This window comes from Tetrao urogallus (genome assembly GCF_951394365.1).
Source record: "Tetrao urogallus genome assembly, chromosome: 1".
Lineage (NCBI taxonomy): Eukaryota > Metazoa > Chordata > Aves > Galliformes > Phasianidae > Tetrao > Tetrao urogallus.
The window spans coordinates 117,460,883-117,479,951 of NC_136813.1; the positions used below are offsets into that span (position 1 = coordinate 117,460,883).

Consider the following 19,069-nt stretch of genomic DNA (forward strand, 5'->3'; position numbering starts at 1 on the left):
AAGAGGCAGCCCCCCCCCCCCCAACCGCAGCCCCAAATGTCCACAGCAACGAAGCGGAAACGATTGGGAAGAAGGGCGGAAGTGGCTTCGCCGGCATGGCACGAGCTATTTCCGGAGGGGAGGGCGCGCCGGTGTCCGGCTCCTGCCGGAAGCGCCAGTGTGTCGGGTCCCAAGATGGCGGCGGGGATGTACCTGGAGCACTACCTGGACAGTAAGAGCTGCCGGGGCGGGGCCGAGGGCCGCGGCTGAGGACGGACGGGCAGACTGTGCCTCGGGGCGGGGACTGAGCCCTGCCTGGGCGCTGGCCGAACCGCGGCTGCCCCGAGCCCCGCGGACGGCAGCGTTGCTCGATGCCTGGCTGTGAGGCTTCCCGGAGCCGTGAGGGCTCCCGGCCGCGCTCCCTTCGTCCTTCCTTCCTTCCTTCCCTCGTCGCCGCGCAGAGGCGTCCTGGGGCTGCTTAGAGGCGGCGGCAGGGGCTCCGGCTGCTCGCTCGTAGCTAGCTGCCGGGCAGGGCTCAGAGGAGCTGCCTCGGCAGCCCGGCCCTGCCTCCGGCCGTGGGGACGCGACGCCGCGCTATCTGCCTGCCCCCGGGGGAGCTTCCGGCTGCTGCTGCTCCTCGGCAGCGCGGCTTCGGGAGCCTTTCTGGGTTCGTTGGTGGAATGAAGCTGAGGGCAACTTCTGTGTCTGCTGGGGGATTGTTGCTGCAGCTGCTTTCGCTGACATTTTAAAAATGCAGCCTTATTTCGGCTATGAATACTGATGGTACTCCTTTAAGTTGCATATAACTGTATCAAATTATGTTCTCCGCACGGTGAGACTTAGAATATAAATATATTCCTTCTCCCCTCCGGTCTTCTTAAAATAGACCAGTAAAGTGATTGGAGGAGTTGTTCTTGAAGAAATATACTCATGGGTTAAAATTGGGTCACCTGTTTGATGAATGCAGTTTTTACATTTTCTGATTGGATGTTAACACTGGAGATGAAAAAGTTTGGTGTGTTAGAGCATGATGTTAGTGGTATGTATCTTTTATTTCAGTCTACTTGGCCAAGTTACATCTGTTGGCATATGCTAGGTAGCACTGGAGCATGGTTCTTCAGGAATTGTGCTGATCTAGATCTCCTCCAGCACAGAGCTGCTGTGTGGGAACAGAGCTGAAGCATTCCCTGCGTTACGATCTACGGGAGCATATAGTGAATGAAGGAAGGTCAAGAACCACAATACATGATGTTTTGCCAAAAAAGCTGAAGAGACACTGGTAGTGGACAGGCAAGAATATTGATCTAGGAGCTTTGAAGAAGGAGAATGCAGAAAGCAGGAAGAAAAGTTGGACAAGGAGACAAAGATAGCTGGTAGATGGGAGGATGGGGGCTGGGCAAGAGTGGAGCAAAGGAGACAAACGAAGAGTAAGCGTGTGGGGGATGCAGTGTTTCTTTACTGCAGGGAGCACAAGTGTATATTAAGAGCTGTGAAGACGAAGTAATGAAAGATTGAGTTTTACAGCCAGTAGACAGGAATGAGAAAGATTTGCTGCTGAGTGTAGTGATGTATGGCAGGCATGAAGTTAAAGATGAGAAAAGCTTTAGATGAGTTTGGTAGCTAGAGTACTCCCATCAATGCCAAGTGCCTCAGGATTTTTGTCACTGTCAGCTAAAGTCTGTGAACATTGTGGGAACTCTTTCATCCTCCTCTAATACAAACATGCAGCAAAAATTACAAACTTCTATTTTATGTCTCAGCCAGGATGTGTGGTCCTGCAGGTAGATGTTAATAGAGTGGTGCTGTTTTTTTTTGTTTTTTAATGTGTCTTCTGGCTAAACAGATGTTAGGAGGAGCAAATTGTTTGTTACAGTGGCTTTGTGTTCTTTGATTTTTGTTTGGTATCCTGTGTATCACATGCAACATCCCGTTATTAGCTAACTGTAAGAGAGCTGCTGTGCTCAGTCTAGGAGTTTCCTTTAGAAAAGCAGAGTATGTAGTTTTTAATACTTATGGAAGAGAATATATCATATCATCCTTCAATGAGTTAGTTTACTGATTGGTTTTCCTGTCACTGTTTTGTAGTAGTTCATTTTCACAGTTTCAATATTTTGTTGCACCTATAACGCCTTCTGCCTGCCGCGTTCAAGTGTCCTGTTACTAAATGCTTATTGCTTGTGTAGATTCAAATTAAATAAATCATCTTCTTTCTGGTAAACTAACCAAAACAATCAAACAAACAAACAAAACCTACTCTCATCTTCTGTCGACAGCTTTGAATTTCTGACTTTCTGAAAATGCGTGCAGTCCTTTAGTACCAGTCTTCTTTATGGCGCTAACTAAAGAAGTCGGGTTATTGCTCCTCTTTTGAGCATGCCCTTATCCCTGTTGGCCATTGTGTTTCAGCTGGAAGTTCTTATTTGGCAGTTATCTGCCATAGTAATCAAGCCTTATTGTTTCTTGGAAATACGGTCTGGCATCCTTTATCCCTTACTTTCCCTAAGTGTATTACTTTACACGAGACTAGATAAAATGTATCAGGAATTAGACTGCTGTCTTACTGCCCTAGTGGTCTGTTCCTTTTGTTTTTGTTCTTCCAGTCTATCTCACTTACAGGCAAGATACACTTCTTTAATGCATCAAGACCTACTTCACATGTGATTTGCATGAGTGGTGCTTGTAATTGTCTGTAATGAGTTCAGAAGCCCTATGTAGCCTTTTAAACTCATTTTAACGTATCTTATGCATTTTGTTGTTATTATAGATGCAAGATGCTTTCTGGTACCATAAGTATTTGATGCAAACTGTAGCTTAATCACTAAAAAAAAATTATTTTCAGTAATGATGTATGATTCTTACCAAAAACCAAGTTCATCAGAAAACTTGTGGAGGTTTTCTCCCCTCACTCAGTCAATATTGGCACCCTTACACAATTCTTTAAGGTGATCCCAGATCAGCTGTTCATTTCTTTTTGTGGTTTCGCACCTACCTGAGCACACTGTGTTCTCCCTTACTCCGTGCTTTTTTCCTTTTTAAAAAAACATTATTTCACTATTAACAGTTAGTAAAAAGCAGTAATGATCCACAATATCTGAAAACTGATATGAATAAATAGTCCAGAATGTTTGATCAGCTCTTCTACAAATCTCTAGTATCTGCAATTACTTCTTTGAAAGAAATTCTTTGAGTGTTCTTTTAGCACCTAGTTTAGATATAGCTTTCCATTGACTTTTTTTTTTTCCTCCCACAGCATTTCTCCTCCATGTCGTTCACTGGCTGGATCTGCTCAGGGAATGTGTGAGGAGGATGTGATGAAAGAGGGCAGTTGTTTGTAGGACCTCTTCGAATCCTTGAAGAAAGGAAGGTGTATGATGAATTAAGTGCAGATGGTAGGAATTAAAAAGGTGGTCTCGTGTTTGAGGCAGTTGGATACCACCCTGATGAAGTGAGTTTGATGTCTGTGTTTGTTTTGAGGACGTGCTTTTGACAAGTTCTTCTCAAACAGATCGTTCTGCCCTTAAATTGGGTGAACATTTGTAGTTAGAGAAATAGACTTGCAGAATGCACATGAAGAATGCAACTGAAATGTGCTTTGAGCAGATAGTTCCCACTTGTGAGAAACTGTAGCATTTTTAGACATCTAAAGAAGCGCATTTGCAATTACATGGCCTTAACTCTTTATCTTGTTTTTTCATTCCTTTGGTGAGGGAAGCAGGCTGTTCCATAGCAGTGTCATGAGAAAGCATTCTCATGTCATATTAATGAGTACCTTGAACAGCTGATTGCCTGGTTGGGTTTCAGATTGGGTTTTGGATAGTGTATGTGATGACTCTTATTAAGCAAAAAGGACAAAATAACGCTTTCAGTCACTAGTCAGTTGTTTGGTATGAGAAACAGCTGGTATGACCATTCCATGTGGCAACTGAAGCCTGAATGTTAAAATGCACAGAAGATTTGACAAAGCTGTACATACAGGCTTAGTTATTTCAACTTGTGACTTTTTGAGTCCTCTATTTTGGACCTCTCAAGATTTTTTTTCCAGGAGATTTTTTGTGCTAGCCAGGTTATCAACAGAGTTCTTGGTAGAATTGTCTGTCAGCTTCCTAGCCCTGGTATTTTACTGGCTTTCAAGTGGTTGTTGTAATTTAAAACTGGTTTTAGGTTTAGGATTAGACACACCCTTCCGTGCCCCTGCTGTAAGGTGTTAATTTTAAAGCTCAATTGTCTGAACTATGTTATGCTCCCAGCAGGTGTTCCTGCAGCAGAAAAAATGTCCGTGTTACTTCTGTGCTGAGCTGCCTCACGGAGGAGCTCCATATTGGGTCTTCTCTGATTTCCCTCCTTCCTTCCTTCACCAAACTGAAGCTGTCCCTTTGATGACAATACCGAGCCAAAGGATTAAAGAGAGAGGAGGAACGTTTCTTGCTCCAGTTCTGTTCTCTTTGATTATTTGTGTGGCTCTTTCTTCACCTTCCTTTAGTGACTGAAGTTAAGCATGAAAAGTTTTCCATCTCTTCAAATATTGTTCTCCTTCTCTAAAGCATTTAATGGTCTATAAAGTATTTAATGTCTGCTTCTGAGGAGAGAAAGCCAGATGCTGAAGTGTTTTCCTCCATGCCAAGAAAGGAACACAACTTTAGTTTGGGGGAAGCTATGGATGCAAAGGAATTAGAAATGTGGAAAGGGATGGAGGAGGAATAAGAGGAAAGAAAACCGTGGTATTCTGTGATTGCATGTGTGTGAAAGCTCTTCTAATGAGTTTGTGCTTGGTCAGACTCTAGTTACTGTGTTTGGCTCAGTGTTTGCTCTCTTACAGAGCTAGAAATACTTAGTGCAAGCTTTAAGGGAGAGAAAGGAAGGGTGACTAATACAGATCTTCTAGAAGACAAGATGCAAACACCAGAGTTTTCTTCGTGTTCAGATGTTTCAAGAGGACTGTAGAGCTGTTAGTAGGCATCAATGAAATGCATGGATAGAGGGAAGTTGCAGTTTTTTGTGAGTCTCTGTGAAAGCGTCACGATTGTAGGGATTGTCTTTGTAGTAATGTCAATGCATCTCTTTATTTACTTAGAGGACGTCAGAATAAAGTAAGTTACAGGTAGTGGTATCACAAAAATCTTTTATGGCAGCAGAACCGCGGAATGTACCACTCTCCAACTGTCTAGTGCCTGAATTTACTGTGAACTGCACTCTGCTTGCTTCCTTATGATAAGGATACATCTGCCTACTTTGCAAGGGTCTGTAATCCTTAGGAAATCAAGTGGTGCCTTCTCTGCTGGTTCCAGCCATTGTTGCCCACCACATATTCTTCAGTCTGGACAGATGAGGCTCTGGCTTTATTTGCCTTGCTGAACGTAAACTTTTATAATTCCATTTGGAAAGCGTGTATCAGAATGGAAGGAAATTCAGATTTTCATTATAGTTGAGTTAGTGAATAAATGTCATTGGAAAATGATGATAAGGGACAATTTAAAAAAAAAAAAGTAGTTTCCAGCTTCTCCCACCCCAAACCTCTAACTATCTAGATTCTGCCGACATTTGGTCTAAATTAGATCTAAATACTTGGAAGAGTCATCCGATGAGAGCTGGTAGCCTCAGTGAACTCAAGAAGCAAAAGAATGTCACTGGTCTGTCTGCTCTGATAGCTGCTTGACGTTCCTCCCATTGTCTTGGAGACTGCCAGTCAGGACCTATTCCAGGAGTAGACACTGGGACACGATGGAGTCCTCAGCTGGTAAGTTAGCACGGTACTGTGTAGTCACTTTTGGGGAATTTCCCTTTTAATTTTCATTTGTTTATTATTCTTTATCCTTATGAGGGAGACATCAAGTTTCCTTTGCTCCTTTTATTCTACTGGCACGTGGACATGTACTGGTTCAAGGCTTGTCAGTATTAGAAAGCTTATTCCTGAATAAGCTCAGAGCAACAGTAGCAGCATCCACCTTCTTGAAAGTCATCTTTCTTCCCCTGCAGCTGCCACGGGAATGTCTCTTACCAATGCAGTATGTGGCCATAGCCTTCAGTTCCTGCTTATAAATCGTTTCACGTTATACTTCAGATGCACACATCTCTTAAATTGTTTTAGTGCAGCGTACTGAAAGATGCCTTTCACCTTTATGAGACTTCGGATTAGTTGCATCTGTGACGCAGCACATATGGTCTATGGAAAATTACAAAAGATCTCGTGAAAGGGAGAGGATTTGGTGATTCATAGGCATCGCTTGTTTCTGTGTGAAAGCTACAGGCACAACCCACACTCAGCTAACGCTTTTATTACTGCTAATGGCCAGTTCGTTTAAAATTGATTTTGTTGTTGACTGGTAATTTTTTCAGAGCTTCCCCAAATGGTTTTATAAGACAAAACATTCTGCATTTTCTCCATGTTTCTTCGCTTGACCAAAACCGAATCTGGTGCGACCATTTTGTCAAACATTCCTGTTCTCTCTTTAGTGGTGCCCTTGGAGATCTGCAGTGGGCTGGGAGTGCCTGGAGTGCTTCTAATTTGACTTGCCAGTCTTCCGTATCCTGCAAACTTCTGAAATCGAGGTAGATCTTTAACACAGGGATACAGTTCCTGTCAGTACAGCCTGCTGTCTTGGTTGTGGATACTGTAGTATTGAAAAGTCAGAAAGAACCCTTCATCCCTTCAGGAAAGGGCACATTCTCTTTTGGGGATTGTTAGGCTTCTATGGCTACTGCGTGGACTGCTGTTGCTGACTGTTACTGTGTCTCTGGACGGTGCATGACGTAGATGTGCCTGAGACTGGCATGCAGTGCACTGGCCCAGCACTTGGGATATTTAATGCGGCAGAATTCCTGGCTGGCCTTGAACAATTCAATCTGCTGAGTACCTGAGTACTAGTTGTAGTGCTGTTCCTGTAGAGGTGGTGGTGAGGATAATGTTGGAGATTAGGCTGCACATGCTGTTGTAGTGCTGAGCACTGTGTGAATGGAGAGAAAGGTACATTATGCTCTGGCTCAGATTTTAATGGACTGTGTAGGAAGCTAATAAATGGAGAACAAAGCAAAGTAGACAGAGTACTTTAAAAGGGTTTCGTTGTGTAAAGGGAGGGAAGGAAGGATGCATCATTCCACTTAATAAGGAAGCAAGGAAGTTGCTGAAGATTACCCTAAGCCAGTTGATCTGTGCTGTAGTTCAAATGCTACAAAATTCTGAAATCTCTTAGCACCAAAAAGTCCTGTGTTCTTCCCTCATGAGAACTCAGCAGTTTTTCATTCCAGAGGGCAAGGAATTTACCTGTTTCTTTGCCAGTCTGTCACAAGCAGGATTTCTTAATTGCTGTCAGCAGTGTAGTGTTAAAGCTGGTTGTTGAAATCTGTACTGTTTAATAAAGCATTGTGATTGTGTTTTAAAATGCATTTTGACTTTTTAATAAACGTAAGCATACCTGGACATGGTAGATGAGCGGATATCTTGGGAAAGGCACCATGTATTTGTGTAGTACTTTGGTGCCATAGATCTCTTTGGAAATGTGGAAACTCACAGTACAAACCCATTATCTGGCACTGCTGAAACATGCACAGTGAGAGGATGAAGAACAGCAAAAGTTACCAGATTGTACAATTCCATGGGCTCATGGGCTTGCTTGTTGTGGGTGTGAATTAACATCTCAGTTCAGCAGCTGAAGTTTAAATGTCAATTGCCTGCACTGACAGCTGTTCACCCATTACTTTTATTGATTTGTTTTCTGTTTTGTTTTTGATTTGAAGGAAGGAGGGTGGTGCTGGATTCTAATTTTTGGAAAGTTAAGGGTTCTTTCGGGGAAAGAGATGTGGTGAGAGAAGAACAGGAATGGTGGAAGGAATGGCAAGGAAAGAGGATGAAGGATGAGAGAAGAATGGGGATGATGAAAGGATAAGGACCTGGGAAGCAGAAAGGAATAAAAAGTTTAACCTGTAATAGAGAATGAAAACAAGGTAAGAAAAGGAAGGGGAGGCAAAAACTTGGAGACGTGCAGTGATGCATAGGGTAATCTTGCTGTGGCAGGAATGCAGGATACATGGGGGGCTGCGCATTGCTCTCTGCGATCTGTACAAATGAGTGAAGTCACAATAATGAGAGTCCATGGTTTTCTATAGTCTCCCTTCAGGTTCTGGAATGCCTATGTAAGGTCCCTGCCTTCTCTTCTCTAGGCTGAAGCCCCAACTCTCAGCCTGTAGGGGAGGTGCTCCAGCCTTCTGATCATCTTTGTGGCCCTCCTCTGGACCTGCTTAATGTCCTTCTTGTGTTGGGGGCCCCAGAACTGGATACAGTACTCCAGGCGCAGTCTTACAAGAGCAGAGTAGAGAAACAGAATTGCCTCTCTTGACCTGCTGGCCACACTTCTCTTGATGCAACCTAGGATGTGATTGGCCTTCTGGATAGGAAGCACACATTTCTAGCTCATCTTTAGCCTTCTCATCAACTGACACATCCAAATCCCTCTCCTCAGGGCTTCCCTCAAACCATTCTCCACCCAGCCTGTATCTGTGCTTGGGATTGCCCTTACACAGGTGCAGGACCTTGCACTTGGCCTTGTTGAACTTCATGAGGTTGGCATGGGCCCACCACTCTAGCCTGTTCAGGTCCCTGTGAATGGCATCCCTTCCCTCTAGCGTGTCGGCTGTGCTACTCAGCTTGGTGCTGTCTGCAGGCTTGATGAGGATGCACTGTCCATGCCCACTGTCACATGTGACACTGCCCGCTGTCCACGTTGCCTTCAGAGATATTATAATAGCATTAGACCCAGCACTGGTCCCTGAGGGACGTCACTTGTCACGGGTCTCACTTGGACATTGAGCCATTGACTGCAATTCTCTGAGTGTGACCATCCAGCCAATTCCTATTTCAGTGGATGATCCATCCATCAATTCCATTTTGTCATGCAGGGCAGCGTCAAATGCTTTGTACAAGTCCAGGTAGATGACATCAGTTGCTCTTTCTTTATCCACTGATGTTGTAACTCCATCGTGAAAGGCCACCAAGACATCTGATTTTTATGGGACTGCTGAAGTGTTGTTTTCTGATAGCCGTCACAACATTGGCCAAGTAATTTCAGACCACTGGAAAATACTGTGATGAAGAGTGTTTCTTTATTAGTACTTTTGTTTGTTAGAATAGATAAGTTCTTTTGGGTTAAGCAGCAGAGAGCAGAAAGCTTTCCCATACACAGGTAAGCTGCCTGCCATAGAAATTGCTCCTTTAAAACTTGTTTAGCTGCAGCTTTACCTTGTGGAGGTGAAAGGAGAAAGGACGCTTTTCCAGGTGAGGGTGTGTACTGGTGTGTGTGACAGCTGGAGACACTTTTCTTTTTGCTGCAATACCTGTAAAAACCAGGGCATGATTCCTTTCAGGTTCTCCAACAGCAGCAAAGTCCTGTCTGAGTTTCTCTTAAGCATGAGTGTGAAACTTACCCATAACCTCATTTAGGGTTGTTCTGTCCAGAGAATAGCATCCCACCGGTTTTTGAGCTAGCTGAGGTATTCTCTGTATCTTGATAGTTTCTAGCCTTGCTGGGGGAAAACAGTATGTGATGGAGCGTGTGCTTTTATGAGCTCTTTTTTAGATGGACAAAAAGGAAATTACATCGATCTTTTTTTAAAAACTACCAAGAATTCAGATGGCCTGGGATTTGTGCATATCTGACATACTGTGCACCATACAAGAACAAATGCTGGTTTTCTCTAGAGGATAATTCTCCTGGAGGAGAGAGTGAAAAATAGCGTGCTGCTGCATGACCATGTTCCATTTGCTGTGCAAATGGAAAGGTTTGCAGTCAGTGAGGCTGGGGATTACAGAAGAAAAAGGGATGATATAAAGATTCTCAAGCTGAATTTCATCCCTGCCACAAATTCTCTTTGTAAGCGATGACGATTTTCAGTTCTGTGTGCCCGTTGTGTTCTGAGTCGGTGCGCGTTTGTTTTTTGAGCCATAGGGATGTAATCTGGTAGTGGGCTGCTTGAGCCCTGTGTAAAGGCTGTCGTACTGGGCAGACAAGGAAGCACAACATTTAGGAATAGGCAAACAACCTCAATGTTGCTGCTTCCTAATTTTTTGAGAACTTGATCTCGCAGTATTAACCTTGAATGCAGGGAAGTGGTGCCTGCGTGCTGAGTGGTCATATATCCATGTACGTAAGGGCCTACTATCTGCACATTTCTTAGATATTTAAAACAGAAATGGCAACCAAAATTGATTGAAGCAATATTGAGTAAGTGACGTACAAAATCCTTATAAGTAATTATGTTCTGATTGTGTGGAAACTTACTTGTTAACTTATTTGTTAAAGAAACAGCTTCTAAGCCCAGCGAGGCCCACAGTCGTTCTTACATTTGTAGAAATTAATTCTGTGGCATGTGTATGGCACTTGTTTCAAAATAACTGAATTCCTTTGTGTGCAGACCTTCCCTGCTGGGTGATTGCTTTTCACGGAAATGTCTCTGCTGTAGAAATGTGTGGTGGTGAAAAACAGAGACTGCTGTTGGGGCTGATGTGTTAGACAGCCTTGAGTAAGGGTAGGGATGCCTTCATTTACACAGTGTGTGTTGCAGGGTGGGTTCAGGAAGCAGAAATGCTCCTGTTGTGCTTCTGAAGAGCTTTTTTTCTACAACCCCATACTCCTCCCCACCTTTGTTGTTTTTAATAATAACAGCAGCAACTTGCAAGGTTGTTTTTTTTTTTTAAGCTATTTATTAGGTGTAAAGTTGACAACAATCAAGCTTGGACTTCAGGTCAATGTGGTGACAGTAGATCTTAGTGATTAGACAGGCATGGCAAAATAAGAAGTGTTTTTATCAGGCTTGTCAGCTGAGCATGTGGTGATGACCAGGTGCTGAGTAGCACAGCGCGTTGGAAATTAATTGGCTATCAGCTTCATGTTGCTGGTTCAGAGCTGTACAGATGTTTTGTTGTTCACAATGTTTAGCATCCTTCCATGTGCAGGGCAGGCCATACTGAGTATGTGGTGTAGAAGGCAGAACCAGGAGCAGGGGGTTAAGGCTGCTGTTTACTGTTTCGTCCTGCCTCAGAGTTGTTCATTGCTTCTGCAAAGTCTCCTATCTCTGTCTGTTAAAATAAATAATAATCCTGACTCACTTTTCAGTGAATTAGCACTTGATCAGCTTTAGTTTTGCATAGAAGTAACTAAATGGTGTTATTTACCAGCTGTTGTGCTGTTTTTTGGGTTTTTTTTGTTTATTAGTGAAGTGAGTTCTTGGATGTGGTTAGAATGCTGCATCAGAATGACTGACTGTATTACAAAAAAAGTTTTCTGCTTTTCTGCTTATTATAATTCATGCCTTTCTGTGTGGCAGTTTTCTGTTAGCTGATCTGGTGCTGTAGAATTGAACACCTGGGTTAAATGCATCAAGTTTTTATAGTCTTTCTCCTTTATGGTTGACAGCAGCTAGAGGCACGCTAGTGTGAACTAGGAGAGAGTTCTGGGAATCGCTGGACTGCTGTGGCGTTAGTTAAGCTGAGCAGTCAGTACTGTTGAACTTAGCTTTGGTTTGACATCGTGGACAGGGACTTGACTTCTCTATGTATTCTTCTTTCCCTGCAGGCATTGAGAACCTGCCTTTTGAACTGCAGAGAAACTTCCAGCTCATGCGAGATCTGGATCAGAGAACAGAAGGTGAGGATTAGAGATGGTTTCTGTGATGAGAAAGGAATCGTGCAGCCTGGCTGGCTTTTCTCCCTTTGCCTTCATCTCTGGGACCTCGGGGAAGAGAAGGAAACCTGCAGCTTTCTTAAGAGGACCCTGTAGTGTGTATGTATGTACACATATTTACGTGTTGAATGGTCAACTTGTTTCAGACCTCAAGTCGGAGATCGATAAGCTGGCCACAGAGTATATCAGCAACGCACGGACTTTGTCGTCAGAGGAAAAACTGGGGCTCCTCAAGCAAATCCAGGAGGCCTACGGGAAATGCAAAGAATTTGGGGATGACAAGGTTCAGCTGGCTATGCAGACCTATGAGATGGTATGAAGGGAAGTGTCTGGTGGTTATTTTATGAAAGACTGTGCTGAAGACCCCGATCTCTCTCTTTTGAGCCTCACCCACTCTTGCTTTTCTGCTCTTAGTGCAAGCCCTGTACTCTCTCTTCTTTGCTGTCTTGGGCTCTGTTCTGTGGTAACTCTTGGTCGCTGTCTTTTTTGCAGGTCGATAAGCACATCCGGCGGCTGGACACAGATCTTGCTCGCTTTGAAGCAGACCTGAAGGAGAAGCAGATAGAATCGAGTGACTATGACAGTTCTTCCAGCAAGGGCAAGAAGAGTGAGTACCACCACTGGGCTGCAGATTGATACAGGAGGCAGCCAAGTGACTGTGGAAGTGGTGGGGATGAAGGCAGGCACTGAAGTGGTACAGACTGTTACGCTGGAATCTGAAGGACAGGTAAAAAGATGGTGACCTGGGCTCTTCTTGTGTGAGCATATTCAAGGCCACTAGATAAAAATTAAGATGAGATGCGTGGCCTAAAGCCAATGTACATTCCAAAGTAGGATTGCATTTTGGTGCTGAAGAGGTTGTTACTGTCAGGTGTCTGTTTTAACAGAATGGAATATGCAATAACTTTTTCTCTTGTTACCAGAGGGCCGAGCCCAAAAAGAGAAGAAAGCTGCACGTGCACGCTCTAAAGGGAAGAATTCTGATGAGGAGGCACCAAAGACTGCCCAAAAGAAATTAAAGCTTGTCCGCACGTAAGCATTTAAGACACTTGGGAGAATGAGGAGCAGCACTACAAATCAGACCAAGGGAGGCTTAGCCAGACTTCCCTATGAAGAATTTGATCCCCACCCCAACCAGATCCTGTGTGTTTCTCCTTGGAAAGAAAGGAAGGAGACTTTTTAGTTTTTTTAAGGGAGTGTGGTGTGAAGGGGAAGACAGATCACTTCAATGTATGTGGATGTATGTGCTGTAAAAAGAGGAGTGGCTGTCTCTGGGCAATGGGAGATATGAAGGGAACCAGTGCTAGTTGATTTACTAACCTGATTTATTTCTCTTTCCTGCAGTAGCACAGAATATGGAATGCCTTCAGTCACATTTGGAAATGTGCATCCTTCAGATGTATTGGATATGCCTGTGGACCCCAATGAGCCTACTTACTGCCTCTGCCACCAGGTCTCCTACGGGGAGATGATTGGCTGCGACAACCCAGATGTAAGAGCCTGTACTTGATGGAAGTGGGGGAGAAGGGAGTGGAGAGTCTCCTACAGAAAGTCTTGTGCTGCTTGGGTGGGGCCTGATGTAGAAGCAGTGATAGTAGCAGGGCTCATCTCAGCTGGGAAGAGCAGTGGACTGGCCAGTTTAGTGCAGCTTTTTTGGGGCTTTTCCCTAATAAATGGATGTTTTCTTGGCCCCATACTCGGCAAGGGATAATTCTGCTTACTAACGATGTATAGGTTGGATATGAGACTCCTGTTTTCTGACAGATCCTGTTAGGATTGCTACTAGTGGTTTCAGAATTTGTGATTAATCATTGGGAAGTTTCAGCAGACCAGAAACAATGATTTCAAAAGAGAACTGCTTTTTAACTGAGTGCTCTCCACCTCAACAGTGCTCCATCGAATGGTTTCATTTTGCCTGTGTGGGTCTGACAACAAAACCAAGAGGAAAATGGTGAGTGAGTGATTAAAACAAACATACTGCACGGCCCATTGGTCTCTGAAAAGAGGAGGGTTGTGGATGACAGAAGAGAAAATAAGAGAAAATTAAAGAGAGTAAGACTTTTTCAGCAAAAGAACTTGAATTAAGGCTTTGGTATCTTGGAAGAGATCCTTTGAAACTGTAAACTCAGGGTTCATATCAGATCATAAATGCTGGCTTTTTGCTTTCCTTTCTACCAGGTTCTGCCCTCGCTGTTCCCAGGAGAGGAAGAAGAAGTAAAATCCCACGAGCCTCGGATACTGCTGCAGGAGCTCTCTTCCCCCTGCCAGGGCCTCGTCCCAGCTCCCCCAGCCCTTGGGACCTTGGCCAGGGGGAGTCTTTGCCCTGTTTGTGGTTTGGGCCATCCCTGGAATGGTGTGTACCCTCACGGCAGTTCCAGTATGTTCTGTATCCCTGGCTGCTTCCGAATCCCTAAGGGAGGCCCTCTCTGTGTACTATTCCAAACAGGTCTCTGAACCTCAAAGGGAGTGAATGAGGGCACCAGGGTAGCCACCAGATTCCCAGGGATTCAGGTAGCCCCTGATTTTCCTTGGCTTTCCTTCAGCCTCCTCAGAGTTCATTGCCTACTCTCTGCTGAGAGAACAAGGCTATGGGATGGGGGAAGGAAAGGAGGTAAGTCTTCAGCATTTTAGGTCTTCTATTTTCCTGGATCTTTTTCAGGAGAGAGGGAGTAACCAGGCCACTGCTTAATCTAGTAGCTTGGTTGAGAGACTGAAAACTTAATGTACTCCCTATCTTTAATCATTCCACTACTTTGTCTGGCATTGAGCAGCCTCTTTTGTTGGGGCAAGGAGGAAGGAGTGTTTAGAGCTAGCTTTATCTCTTACTCCTGGGGTAAACCTGCTCTCCTGGGAAGCACATTGTATGAAGGAAGAAGAATTTCTGGCCATGTGGTGAGAAACAGTTTGATCTAGCCTGTCTTCTGGCACCAGAATTCTCCCTCCCTTTAGTACAGTGGAGCTTCTCCATTATGTTGATGATGATGGAAAGTTCGGGGATCCAAATCCCACTTGTATACTATAGAACTAAATAAAATTCATTCAAACAAATGCTCGGTTTGTCTTGCTGTTACCTCGAAAGTAAGTAATTGGTCTCTTAGTTCTTTCTCAGCTCAGCTTTTCTACTGACAAATGCAGCACAGCTTTTTTCATGTAATAATCCTGAACATTCTGCCAAGGTCATCCTTTAAAATACAACTAATACACTTGCGAAAGAGTTTCTAAGCTTTCTAATGTCTGTGGAGAACATCTGCCTCTTTAGTCATTTCCTCACAAATGAAAAGATGCTTATTGTCATTTTTGTTGGCTTTTCTTTTTGTCAGTGGTCCTCTGTTAAATGAGTGAGGAAGAACATAGATGACCAGCCCTCACTATAGCTATCGGGCAGAACACTAAGAAAATAAGTTATCAGGGCAAAGCTTTTGCATCCAAGAATGTGGACAAGTTTTTTAGATATCCTGTTAACTTGTTCCCCAGTGAGTCACCTTCACCCTGGACCACTTTGTTGCCAGAAACTCCAGCTGCTGTTAATAAGGTAGTGTTGTAATGTTGGCAGGTGAGGAAATGTTCCTTACTGAAGATAGCCTTTATCAGTTTAATCAGTTCCTAAAATCAGAATCTTTTGAGTTGGAAGGGATCATTAAAGGTCATCTAGTCCAACTCTCCTGCAATTAACAGGGACATCTGCAGCTAGATGAGATTGCTCAAAGCCTGATCCAGCCTGACCTTGGATGTCTCCAAATACAGATCTTCCAACACTTGTCTGGGGCAACTTGTTCCAGTGCATTATTGCTACCCTTACTGCACGTAATTTTTCTTATTTCCAATCTCCTCTCTTTTAGTTTGAAACCACTTCTTGTCCTCTCACAGCAGACCTTGCTAACGAGCCTGTCCCTTCCTTCTTATAGTCTCTCTTCAAATATTGAAAGGCTGCCGTCAGTTTTCCCTGGAGCGTTCTCTTCTCCAGGTTGAACAGCCCCAGCTCTCTCAGCCTGTCTTTGTAGGGGAGGTGTTCCATCCCTTGCATCACTTCTGTGGCCCTCCTCTGGATGTGTTCCAACAGGTCCACGTCTCTTCTGTGCTGAGGACTCCACAGCTGGACACAGTACTACAGGTGAGGTCTCACCAGCTCAGAGCAGAGGGGCAGGATCACCTCCCTTGCCCTGCTGGCCACACTTTTTTGATGCAGCCTAGGATACAGTTGGCTTTCTGGGCTGTGAGGGGACATGGCTGGCTTGTGTTCAGCTGCCATCTGACAATGCCCTCTAGTTCTTTCTGACAGGGCTGTGCTCCATCCTTACATCCTCCGGCTTGTCTTGATAGAAAGAGTTGCCACAACCCAGGTGCAAGACCCCACACTTGGATTTATTCAATGTCGTGATATTCACCTGGGCCCACTTCTTGAGCCTGCCTAGGTCTCTGTGAATGGCATCCTATCCTTTGGGTGTGTTGTCTGTACCATACAATTTGGTGTTGTCTACAATCTTGCAGTGGGTGCACTCAAACCCACTGTCTGTGTCTGTGGTGAAGATTTAAAGAGCATTGCTCCCAGCACTGACCCTTGAGGAGTACTGCTTGTCACTGATCTCCGTGGGGACATTAAGCTGTTGACTGCTACTGGGTATGATCTTGTAGCCAGTTATTCATCCATTGAACAGCCCATCCATCAATCCATTACTTTACTATTTTAAGAGAAGGATGTTATGGGGGACTGTCAAAGGCCTCACCAAAGTTCTGATAGGTGGCATCAGTGGCTCTTCCATTGTCCACTGACCAAATGAGTGCTGAACTAACAGAGCAAAGGCAGGATATGGTCTGTAGTTGAAAAGCGCATCTGGGCCAAGTGCAAGAATGACAAAGGATGCGATAGCTCTTGGTGAGATAGGCCTCTGGGTTGTGATGGCCAGCATTAGCTGGAAGTTCTCTGGGAAACGTGTACTAGAGAGGTATTTAAAGTGGGAATTTTGGCAAATATGTGTGAAAACCAAGAATTTTTAAACAGCTTACGATGACAGATGAAAGGACATTAAAAACTAGCATTGAAAGAGAAGGACTGAATGCAGTAACTGTGCAAAACTTAATCAAAGGGAGAAAATAATAGAATCAATAGAAGCTAGAAATGACCAAGTACAAAATTGAAGCCATTGGAAACAAAGCTTGCAAGTGACAGGGCTGGAAACACAAGCAGCTTTTTTTAGATTGTCTTTTGTTTCTGGTGTAACTGAACATGGCACATGTCCATTACCAACTGCAGATAGCAGAATTGTTTGTAATGAGAGGAGGTGGAAGTGTTCTGAAAATATTTATTATGAGTTTGTGCTGGTGTCATATTGGAATGATATAGTTCCCTGGCAAACAGTAAGGAGGATTTTAAACGGCGTCTACTGGGGAGAACAATGTGAATTGGTGATCTTCAGTAAATAGCATTTGTAGCCCTGCGAAAGCTGCCCCAGGTGCCTGGGTTCCAAAATCAGACAGGTTTAACATTGGAAAAGCAGCAGCTCTGTGCTGGACTTCTGGGATGGCAAGAGGATTGCTACAAGTCAGCTGACTGTTACCAACCTAGGTTTGAAACAGGGCAGCACTTATAAGCAAATTGCTTCTCTTTAAATCAAAGACCTCTTTAAAACAGGTCAATAAAAATGTTTTGACCAGAAATAGCAAAAAGAAAATCTGTCAAAAATGACCTGATGTGATTTAAAAAAAATTTTTTTTTTTTGAAAGGTCATTTTTAATAGTTACCTGTCATGGGAATAATCACGTGGGTAAGTATCCAAAAATTCTACTTCATCCAAAATTTTGATTATAGTGCTTAAGACAGGGAGAAACTACGTTAGAGTCATCACAAATTCCTTTAAATAGAGCTGGGTGGTTGACAGATTCATTGCAATAGCAATCAGCACAACATAACCACCTTCTCAAATGGAGCTGGAGAAACTGCCTCTTGGAGCAATTGGTAATGACATAGTTAATGGCTAAAGTCAAATATGAGATTCAGTAGCTGGAGCAATGCAGCACTACAAGAAGTAGGACTTGTGCCGACTTCTGTAAGCACATCTACTAATAAAACTTGGCCATGCACACAAACGACCTGTTTATCTTCTCACTACGCAATTTTCTTACCAGTGGGCATCATTCCCAGGCAGCAGAGCAAGCACAGACTTTGGTGGTGTTCATTGAAATTATTGGGGATGAATTCTTATGAGAAAATGACTAGGTATAAATATGTGTATCTGAGAGTTGGAAACACTGATTAGAAGGGACTCCTGGAAGTCACCTGGTTCCATTTCCCCCTACAAAGTCGGGCTGCTGCCAGTCCTCAGGCAAGTGAGGTGTGTGGATAGCACAGTGCTGCAGCAGGGCAAGCTAGATAGGAAGTGGCTGCTGTGTGGTTCCAAGAAAAAGGTGATGTTGCTGATGAGCTTAGGGCTTGATTCAAATGCTGACCAAATCACTCGGGAGATCTCAAGCTGACAGCTGAGAAGAAAGATATATTTACCTGAGAGATAGCTTGCTTCTCCCAGGAGGTTTCTCATTGCAGATGCACAGATGCACTTTATCAGGAGGTGGTAGTTGCAGATGACAATGGGTTTGCTCCCCTCCAGCATCTGCAGAGAAATGGGTGATGCTTTCTCCAAGCTCCAGAAGGGGACATGAAGGGTATCTCGTTGTGCTCTCACCTCAGTAAAGCTTCACTAAAAGCATGCGGGCTGCTGAGGTGACTGAGCACTGCAACACAGCTGCAGTGAGTCATCGTGCAAAGTGGCAGTGGGATCATTGATGTTTCGTTTCTGCTGGAGCAGGGCAAGACACGTTGCTCGTGTCCCAGCTGCGTGTTGGTGGCTTGCCTAAGATGATAATGCAAACTTCCAAGTGAACTTGGAACCAGGGCCCTGCACTAAGCAGACCTGGCTGGTTCAGCAGTCTCTGAGCAGTTGTCCTGTATAAATGACCACAGTGTACTTTTCTCCCTGCTGTGTGAACCAGGAAGAGCTGACCTTAGTCTTGTCAGTGATAGTTCAGATTTCTGGCTAAGGATCTTGCAGAAGGCCTTGCTGGCATAAAATATGTGCAAAGAGTTTTACTTTCATGCCCAAGCAGAAATTGGATCTTGTGTTTCTGAGGTTAAATAACACTGGTAATAACATGGATTCTTCCTCCACAAGTCCAGGCCCAAAGTTTCCCAATCACTTCCACTGCTGAGAAATCAAAGGGCTCTGTTAGCTCCACAAGACAATTTTCCAAGTGGTTCTGTGGCTACATATGGACCTGCTATGTACAGGAAGGACAGAGCTTCAGGTTGGAAGGGACCTCTAGGGTTGACTTCCAAGTCCATGGATAAGCAGTGAGCATATACACTCCTTTTGGCTGATCTGAGCTTCTTATCTCTCTCGTGGTGGATTTCCATTGGGGAGGTGATATCC

The 19,069-nt window shown here is 44.1% G+C and overlaps 1 protein-coding gene across 2 annotated transcripts; it reads left to right on the forward strand.

The window, feature by feature from the left end:
* Positions 1-119: 119 nt before the first annotated feature.
* On the forward strand, positions 120-13,866 carry ING4 (inhibitor of growth family member 4; the record flags this gene model as incomplete). Of its 2 annotated transcripts, XM_079548820.1 has the most annotated exons (8): positions 120-211; positions 11,541-11,612; positions 11,795-11,961; positions 12,141-12,255; positions 12,572-12,680; positions 12,993-13,140; positions 13,538-13,599; positions 13,827-13,866. In XM_079548820.1, the coding sequence occupies 8 exons, from the start codon at positions 175-177 to the stop codon at positions 13,864-13,866; spliced, it is 750 nt and encodes a 249-aa protein (XP_079404946.1). The 2 variants fall into 2 exon arrangements, with proteins under 2 accessions (XP_079404946.1, XP_079404945.1); XM_079548819.1 differs by lacking the exon at positions 11,541-11,612 and having other exon boundaries at positions 175-211.
* Positions 13,867-19,069: the final 5,203 nt, after the last annotated feature.